At 35.0% G+C, this 10,170-nt stretch overlaps 1 protein-coding gene across 2 annotated transcripts in view; it reads left to right on the forward strand.

Moving 5' to 3' along the window:
* MINDY2 (MINDY lysine 48 deubiquitinase 2) overlaps positions 1 to 6,740 on the forward strand; it is a 38,768-nt gene extending 32,028 nt beyond the window's left edge. For both annotated transcript variants that reach the window (XM_076348285.1, XM_076348286.1), the window contains one exon: positions 25 to 6,740. In XM_076348285.1, the coding sequence (XP_076204400.1) occupies positions 25 to 144 (120 nt within the window). In that variant the 3' untranslated portion in view covers positions 145 to 6,740. The remainder of the gene's footprint in view (positions 1 to 24) is intronic.
* Positions 6,741 to 10,170: the final 3,430 nt, after the last annotated feature.

Here is a 10,170-nt window from a genome sequence, read left to right on the forward strand (position 1 = left end):
CAAGATTTTATTTTTTCTACATAGCAGGTGCAAGGTCCTGCTTCTCCAGCAAGTGGAAGACAATCTGGGAGTAATGAACGCAAACGTAAAGAGCCTCGAGAGAAAGAGAGAGAAAAAGAGAAGAATAGCTGTGTTCTCTTGTAATAGAAAATGGCTTTAGTCTGGAGCCAAGTGCATGTCCTCAGAAGCAAAAACAAGGAGTAAAAAGGAAGACAAACCCGTTACATGCCGCCTGTGCCTGATTACCCCATGGATTTTGTTCATGTTTCAAGAGAGGATGGGTGACTTTGTTACAATCATACAGACTTTCTTCATAGTGCGTGCTGCTCAAGATGGAATTCCAAATCACAGTTGGATGCGGCTGTGCTTTGAGTTAGTCATAAGAAATACTGCACCTTGTAGCTGAACACACAAATCATGGCAAGTTTTGTGTCAGTGACATCCATTAGTCATTACATCAGTTAGTAAGCTATTTTATCTTCTACTCTAAACAAAGGAGGTAATTCGTTTTGTGCAAGACTTTTTCCTGAAGTCTGTACACTAGCACAACAGAATTCTGTGTTACTTACATGGTATGAAACTGTATCTTAGGCTGGGTATAGTCTTTACGATACAAGAGCCCAAATAACAGCTGGGCACTGCCTCCTCAATGTGTCCAGATTTCTTTGCTTCTGGATCTGGTATGTTCGGTTTTTTGAACCCAGATTTATACTGTGTTACTGCTATCACTGCACCTCCTGGCCAGCTTTCTTGCCCCAAGAATATGTGACTTGATAGGCATCATACAAAAAATTGTCATAGAAAATGGGGAATTTATTAATAAGCAAGATGAATATTGTTTGCTTTTCTTGCAATTACAAACTGGGTATGGCAACTCAGATGTTATCAGGGTTAAACAAGTAATTTTATAGATAACTTCTTTTTCTTTTAGTATTTTTTCTCTTGTAGGTAAACTGGACCAGATAAGTTCTTATTTATTGACCTCTCCATATGATAGGTGAACGATGAGAGGAAACTAAGGTCTATAATAATCATTATTCTATGTAAGAATGCAGAGTTAAAATAACTAACTATCTGCCTTTTTTCCAGAAGTACCTTGAACTTTAACATGACGGTAACATGTCCACTTGTGTATTTAAGCAAGTGTACTGTAGTTAAAAACACACTTTTTTGTTTTATAAATCATGTATCCTTAAAAAGCACACTTCTGAAGGGTGAGAGAGAAGCTAGGCTGCTCTCTGAGATTGTTTGGAAAGGTGGTCAGGTGTAATATTTTGTTTTTTAAAATCACTAATTTAGAATTTTTGGAAACCAGATTTTTCTAATTTATGGGAACCAAATAAACATGTTGCGTCTTGTAGTATTTATAGAATACAGAAACAGAATACTTTCTGAATTTTGAGGGAACCACAAATCTTCCTCCATTTCCATTACGTCAATAACAATTACCTTCTTGCTGAACCTTTTTGATAAAAATTTCTATTTAGCAATTTGTAGATACTTTTGAAAAAGGCTGCTTCTCCTAGACAAGTTATGTATTCATGCTTGAAGCCTGGGTAAGTGCATTAGTATACAATAACCTGAGAAAGCTAAGGCAGCCAGGTGGAATATGGCACTCCTGGTTTCAGGTGTTTGGAGAATGTCTGTGAGAGAGAGGGTGTCTAAACATACATCCACTGGTAAAAAGCTGCTTTAGAATTTTTTCAAGCAGACTTGCTGCAGTGATGGGAACCAGTCATCACATAAATCTGTTATGAACCTAGAGTGAAAATTAGATGGATAAAGGAAGAATGTCTTACTAACTAAAGGGCCAGTTTGTATCACTTTTTTCTTCCATGCCTTTTTCTCTTTTGTTTTTTCCACTTTTGTTACAATTTCCCTTTTATAATAATGAAGAAATTAATGGTAGGAAGTCTTTAATACACAAACTGTAAATTTAAAAATTTCTCGATTCTCTAGAAAAGTCATGCCCAGAAAAGTGATTTTAATACTTAATGTATGCAGTTCAGATAATTTTCTATGTCAAAGCAAAGGTTGACGTCTTTTTTTCCTTTGCAGCAGCCTAACTTCTTCAGACAAATTAATGTGATGGAGGATCACCAACATAATGACTTACCTACTTTAAGCAGATCAGAAAATATTCCAATAGTGTCAATAACAAAGACTTTAAGCCAGAATGTTGTTTAAAAACATTCTGTTACTAAGATTTTTCCAAATTTGTGTATTTACATTTATTTATTGAGCTTGAAAAATAAATATGTCGAGCTAAGTGTTTGTTATCTTATTATTTTCAGTGACAGTATTGCCACTCTAAATTCCTTTTTGAACAAATTTAGCTGGAGCAGGCATTGTGGCTATTGAGTCTATCTTTTTGCTAAGACACTTGCTCATATTAGAAGACTTCATGTAACATTTCCAGTTTCAGACAGATGTGCCTGAAACCTAATATACTGTAGTTACGGTAATGTTGTCATTTGGTCATAAAGGAAGAAGAGTTAAATGTCAGTGCTCATCACGAAGTCTGAACTCCCAGATGATTCAGTTTCTCTTTCAATAAAGGAGTAAAGGGTTTCAAGTTATTTGAGATGGCAGGCATGCTATTCAAAGTTTTCTGTTAATATGTTTTTTTCATTACAGGTCTTGAAGCTTTGGAAAAAAGGTAAAGAATTCCTGAAATCTAGGGCATTGTTCTGCACGAGTTGAGCTTGTTAGTGGCAAAAGTTATATGCAGATGAGCTTGTTAATTTCTAAAATTAAATACATCTGGAAGCTTAACTTATATCCTACTGTGACTAACCATTCCAAAAGCAACTATCTCAGTTGGTATCTATGACAGTATCCAATGATCAAAAAAACTGAACAGAATTGCTTCTGTCTGTACCAGTGAGCTTGGAAAACAATATTACAAAATATTCATGGACTACCAGAAGGACGATGTCTACTTCTGACTACTTCATTTGCCTCTTTTTTTGAAGCTCATGTTCTGGTGAAAGGGTACAGATTTATACTTTAAATCTGCTTATACATTTAGCATGCATGTGCTCCAAATACCTACGTTTTATATATATATATATATGAAAGTGTCCAGAAAAGTAGAGTAGAACTTGTTTTCCACTAGATAAAAGCTAGCACAGAAAACAATCATAGAATTTTTGTTGTTGCATTGTAGTTGTGAAATAAAAAAAGCTAAATAAAAGTATTCTTAAAATTAGCAAAAAACGGAGCACTGCCATAGTGATAAATGTTTTTCTAAAAGGCACTTTGTAAATGCTCAAATATACCACTTTTCTTGTGACACTCATATGGAATCTGAGACCCAACAAAGCAGATCCAAAGGAAGATTGTAACACCAGAGGATGAAATAGCATTCCTGAAAATTCACTTAAACACAATGCAAAAAATATATTTTGTAGCTAGCCATCTAGTTAATATAATAAAGTATGTGTTCACATTGCCTTTACAGAGCTCTTCTTGTGGATCACAGGCACACAAGCTAAAAGTGAAGCATACACTCTTCTGTGTACACTTGCATTGGATTGCCAATCTCTACACTCATTTGATACTTCACATTATTGTCAAATGTTTCTTCAAACTTGTATACGCAAGTTCTTGAAAAAATTTTCCAGTATGTAATAAAAGGCAATTTGAGTCCTTGAAATGGAATCTTTTGGTGTATTCAGCAGGAAATACTCGAGTAAAAGGTGAAGCTGATGTACTTTTAACTGAACCTTTCTTCTTTCCTGCTACAATAGATCTATAACCCAAAGCTAGCTCATTGCTTAGATCAGCTTTCTTACCGTTCGGATCCTTATTGCAGTCAATTGCTGAAGTTTATACAAAGTACATCCTTAAATACAACATACTGCATTGAGCTGTGTTTATTTTATATAAAAGTAGACTTTTTAAGGTTGTAACCTTAAACAGCAGGTGATTCAAGAAATGCAAGTTAATTGATGCAGTATCCTCATTAGAAAGCATATTAGAGAAAAGCAAAAATAACAAGCCTTAGTTTGGTTGCAATATAATGCTCACATTTTTTCTATCTATGCTATGATAACAAGACCTTGGTAACAAGAAAAATCTGATGCTGAAAAATGTTCATATAGTCCAGTGATAGCAAATGTCACATGCAAGAACTTAAACATAGGCATTTTATCTTGTGTTTCAGCGCAGTTACTTTTTTTTTTTAAGCGTAACTAGCAATAGACTGTTAGCAGTGTTGTTGTGAGTGGGAAAATTTGGTGAGATGAATGACACTTTCTTGTACAAAATCATTTACACAGAAGTCTATTTGATGTTAATTTCCACAGTGTTTCCGGATAGCTCCTTCTTGTTCTTATAGTATTTAAGCTCAACTGTCGTCTGCTCTGATAGGGAAGAAGTGCCATAGGGAAACGCTGAGGAGGAAAGACAGGCTGGAACACAGAAGTCCCTACACCACTTCTGGAGATCATTTAGGAATTTGTCCTTAATTTTGCTGTTATTTTAGACATAAATAGCTGTAGCACAGCACACAGTGGCCAAATCTTCTCACCCAGGTAACGACCAGCATGCTTATTTCATAGTGGGTTGGCAGTGTCTGTCCCTGTACGCACTGTTCTTCACTCTCATAATGCTTCTAGGTCAAGACTACCTGTTCTGACCCTCTAATAACTCAAAATATTTTTATTAAATGTCAGTTGTCTACTGTTCAATTTTGGTCATTATGTCAGCTCCATCACTGAGCTCTCTTTACCTGGAGAGCTAGCTCTAGAGAACTTGCTGAAACCTGGAAGTTCTTTACTGCCTTTACAGTTCCTTTTCTGGTTTGTAGGATTACTTGCGCTCATGGAGAAGCTTCATGTGTTGAAATCAGCAATTCCTTGTTGTTTGAGGTTAAGAACTTTAACTAGATAGTTAATTATCTTTAGAAGTCAAGATCCCATGTTTACCTCTACTTGACAGCATAGAAAAATTTTCAACAAAATGTTATGTTTGGGAAATCCATAGGGAACAATTCAGATAAGTTCCAGTACTCAAATTAACTGAAAAGGTTGCTAGCTTAGTATAAACAGTATGCTTACAAAATGATTTATTGTAACCATATGATGAAAATAAAGGCATCTGTTTCTCTAAATGTAATCTGTTGATGAAACATAAAATAAGGCACTGCAAGTGCTTTCATGACCAGCTGAGTCACGCATTTAAGGAAGCAGGTGGTGGTGGTGTGGCCAACAGTCTTGCTGGGGCCAAAAGTGAGTGAAGAATGATTGTTTGATAGTCAAACACTAAGCAAAATGTATATAGAACTTGGGGGTGGGCAGGGACACACACTCATGTAAGTTTTATTTCTTTAATCTCTTGAGAACTGTCCTTTAGTGCTGACCCAATTTCAGTTTAGGTCCCATCCAGCTTAAGCGATACCTATTGTGCAACTCGTAGATCACTTCCTGTATTTATCAGTGTCTTGTGAGATGATGCCTTTAGCTCATACAAACTTAGATTCTCCATCACAGAGCTGGATGAAGTAATGTGATACTTAGTGTGTCTCAACTTGAAGTTCATGTTCTCTTCTCTTGTTGAAGCCATTAGTAAAACTTGCACAGGCTTTTTGAGTTAAGACTTCAGCTGTAATTTTTGAAAGTTAAGATTATGCTAAGCAGTCTTGAAAATTTCACCTGACATAGTTTAGCATTTTTACATTTCTTCTAAATGTGTTTCAGAACAAGGTGGGATAACTGGTATTTTTGTCTGAAACCTTCTGTTGACTTCTGTTCTGGTTCACTGGCACATGCCAAGGAAAGGGTCAAAATTGCAATTAGAAGAAACATCAGTGTGTCAGTAAACTTAAATCAGCTGAGTAATGGGTACATCCTTGGGTTTCGTCATCTCCTGTTTTGGGGAACTCCAAAATAACAACAGGAAAACAGACAATTTTTTCCCCTTCATATGAACTGGTCATATCTAGTCATTAATATTTGCATTGAATATTTTCTCTTAAGGCTTGCTGATGTGGTCCACTCTGTGAAGTTGATGAGTTAATGTTTATGCTTGTGATCTAGTAAGCACTGCCAAGCATTCAGATACTAACACTTCTGCCTTCTGACACAGAAATAACCCTGACAGAATCAGTATTTACACTTACCAACTCTGGTGCTTTTAAATACAAGAGCTGTAGAACAGTTAAAGGAAAACTCTAAAGAAAGCTTTTTACCATTGCCAAAACATTCTTTTTGGCAATGGCAAATGATAAAATTTAACGGAAATCATAAAATGAGTGCTGTTATACGTTGCATCTCAATGAACACAGAATAGGCAGGAGTTTTAGCTGTGTTAGCCAGCTACTGTTGAAAGGCAGTCTGATTTGGTGCCCCAGTTCCTCTACTGTAAAGTCATGCAGCTCATGAAGACACAATGATGTAGTTTAACAAGACATAACCATGCCATCTTTATCTAGCTAATGCTAACAATTTTAATACTGAGGACATGATGATACGGACTTCTCCATGTAACATGAATTCCAAGTACGTCTTGTCATTAAGTGCTTACTATAATTTATGATATGTGCCAGCTATAATAAAGCTAGCGTGATCATTTCTGCCCATGCTATAAATGCACTTACTTTCTGTGAAAGAAATACAGAAAATTAGATGACTGCTTTCCTAATAGACTTCAAAACTACCTTGAAATGTTCTTTGTAATACTGTCTTTTTCAGTCTTGGGAAATTAAAGAATGCATAAAAGTTCCTGAAGAATTGTAATGAGTTGACACAATGTTTTTTCTTGTCTTGTAGTACGTCTGTATGGAACATACTATAAAAAAAAAACCAACCCACCACCTTAACGTTTGATTTTGTATGAGAATGTTGTATTTAGCTATATATGCTGCAGTCACCTTTTAGAACTAACAAACTGCTTCATCAGTAGCAAACCTATGCTGTAGAAATTTCAGTGGAAGGATTTAATAAACATTAGGAAAAGAATTATTTTGAAACAAAATAATGCAACATTTTGGTTTTTTGCTGTGGTCTCTTGTGAATTGCAATAGCTAATGGTTCAGGGCTATCTTATAGTCACAGTAATTAGTGGTGGCTAAATGCGTCTTAGGATCCTTTTAAACTTACGGAGCAGTATTGCAATACTTAACACTGGTCCTAAATCTTTTTTTAGTAACTGTCTATCCAATTCAACTTCATACTACCAGATACAGCCACAAGGAGGAACATGACATTTCAGTGTAGACTTACGCAAGGTGGTTTCATAATTTATTAAAATTTTTCATAGTTAATTACCAACATGTATTGGCTCTGCAAGCGGAGAGCTGGGAGAAACAACTGAAATAAAAGCCTGTACTTCCAACTTTAGCTGGAACTTCCAAAGGGTGTAGAGGAAGCTGATGACCAGCACTGTTCTTTTGAAAAATCTCAGGCTAAGTAAGAAAGTTTAATCATCTATGCTGTTTCTACCTTTTTTTCTTCTAAGAGGAAAGCTAGTGTTAGATTATCTTGTGTATTTTTAGAGAAAAAACAAGCTCAGTTTTGAATTTAACTGTGTCTTCAGGTTTGCTAGCTTTTTAGCATGTTACCTGTTCAACATTTTATGCCTGTCTCCAATGGAACTTTATTTTCTCTTCAAGTATTTTGGTGTCAGGGCATCAACTAGTCTCTTAATTTTAGGGCTTTTGTTATTGCAGATTAACCAGAGCCAAGAGAAGCTGTTTTATATTAATTACTGGTTTTGTTTACAATTGAGTTCTAGTGAAATCTTTCAGATTGACAATTTGAAAACGGGTTCTACGTGAGGTGAGTAAATAACAGTATGGGGGTTTTGGCCAATTGCAGCTCTGGTAGACTTTACAATTGAGTTGCATTTACTGTAGGAAAAAATTATTGCTGTGGGAATAAAATCCTTCCTTTGCCTGGAAAAGTATAGTAGCTGGTTGTCTTCAAGACCACTGCAGATAGATACAGTGAATCAATGAACCTGCTTGTGAATTTTTAAACTACTTATAATTCAGCATTTGCATTTTTTATCATGAATAGTTGCAATAATTACCTGTTTGCATTTCATATCCTCAGTTCACAGCAGTATGCCTGCATTTCTGGATTTCTTACATGCTTTCTCTGAGGCCAGCAAGCAAAAGTAACTTTTGAGAACCCATTAAAAAGGTGACCATAGGTACAGCGATTTCAAGAGACGTATCTGTTGCAGTGAGTGTTTCTTCACCTATATTTTGGTAACTCTTGAAATCGCTAGTGCTGTTACATTATGTTAACAAGTGCGACTGGTCACGCAATTACAGTACAGACATTCACCGAATAAGCAGGACTCTGGTTTTGACACAGTTTGTACTTGCCAAAAGAAATCAGTTAATACTTGCCCCCAGGTTGCTATCAGATTGTATTGGACAAATTATGTCACTCATGAATGTTTTTTTCCCCTGTATTTTTGCAGTGTATGATCATCGTTTACAGGTCAAGCCTCAAAAAATTTGATAGTGGTACTTAAAACTATAGAAAGCATCAAGTATCTTGTCCTGTCCCACAGAAATAAATTCTAAATCTGTTGCTGCTTCCTCAGTACTAGTTCCTACATAAAAAGTCAGTCACAGAATGTTAATACCTTACAGCTACTTTCTTTGTAAGGGAGTGAAAAATGCTGTTGTCAGTTCCCCCACAATAACCTGATAGAGCTTTACTGTTAAATGACAGTGTTTTGGTTTATCTTTCATATTGCAGCTTTCAGTGAAAGACATTCTTACCAAAGTTTTCATAAACAATTTTTGATTATCCTTTTATCTGGTGAATAGATGCATAGCTATTATTTGTACAACTTTTGATAATCACCTTTTACATATACATGTAAGCTTACTAAAGAAGCTAGAGAGGAAACTGATGAAACATACAAACATGAATCCTATGTAAGTTGCCCCTAGTTCTCTCCAGTGTTAAGTCAAATATTTATTACTACACTGTCTTGACTAAGTCTTTTTACAATGAAATTATTAAAAAAAAAAAAGTGTCACCTAATGTTTACCTTGGTCTCTAAATCTAGTTTTAAAAGGAAATGCGAAAATAAAAGCTAACGCAAGCTACTGTAGATTTACCAAGAGAGGGGAGAAGTTAAATTTTTAAAAACTGTATTTTAAAAGTGCATGACATGATTAAATCTAGTCATGCAGTATCGTTTGTACCAATGTATGTGATGGAAGTCCTTTTCATCATCATGTTACGCCACTATCCAGCATTGTAATGGCATCTACAAGTTCAACTACTGAATGTTTTGCATTTTAAAAGCCTTAACTGTTTATATTGTATTAATGTGTTTTTAAAGACTATAAGGAAACAACATTTTCCTTGTAAGTTGTTAAAATTTTGAACGCTTACTTAAATAATTTTCAGAGAAGTCCAGTTCTGTATCTTAATGCCCCTTTTTGTTTGTGTACCACAAGAAAAACCCTGTTAACTGGGGACACTTTTTAAAAGATAACAGAATTTATCAGCCTCTTTATAGTTTAAGATCTTTACCCTACTGAGATTTATTTTGGTTAACAGTCTTCTGAATTTCATTGTATGTAAACAAATTTAAGTGAGCAAACAAATAAACATTTCATTTAGGTATTTAAAGTTCTTTCTTAATGGTAAAGATTGGATGAAATCCTAAAAAAAAAAAAAATCCTCTCTGGAAAAGAGAAGGATAAACTTCTGTTGATCTAAATATTTTCATAAATTCAAAGTTTTTGGCAATGTGTTTTCAAACAGATTTTTTTCCTCATCATCCTAGTTTCAATATTTTAAGTGAAATATCTACATATGCACAATCACATTTTCATTTAATTAAGCAAAAGTCAGGAAATATTATTTATACCTTTAATAGTTGGAACATGCATCTAGACCTGTTTACTGTAGGCAAGATAAAGCCACATCTCAAGTTTTCTTTTTGTACCTCTCTATAGCTTTGTCTTTTAAGGTTATAAACTTCCATATTTCCCATTTGATCCATTAGCCACTACAAATTCATCTTCTAGCAAATACTTCTTTTGTATGTGTTGTCACACCTAGTGAAGCACAGACTGCAGCCAAATGGATATGTACTTTTTAAAATGCACTGTGTTAACTTGTACTTTCTCTTGGAAACTCCTGAAAAAAAAACCTCAGTAAATTGAACTTCTTAGATTTTTCTTCTAAGAAT

Source organism: Aptenodytes patagonicus, chromosome 10, assembly GCF_965638725.1.
Source record: "Aptenodytes patagonicus chromosome 10, bAptPat1.pri.cur, whole genome shotgun sequence".
Taxonomy (NCBI): Eukaryota; Metazoa; Chordata; class Aves; order Sphenisciformes; family Spheniscidae; genus Aptenodytes; species Aptenodytes patagonicus.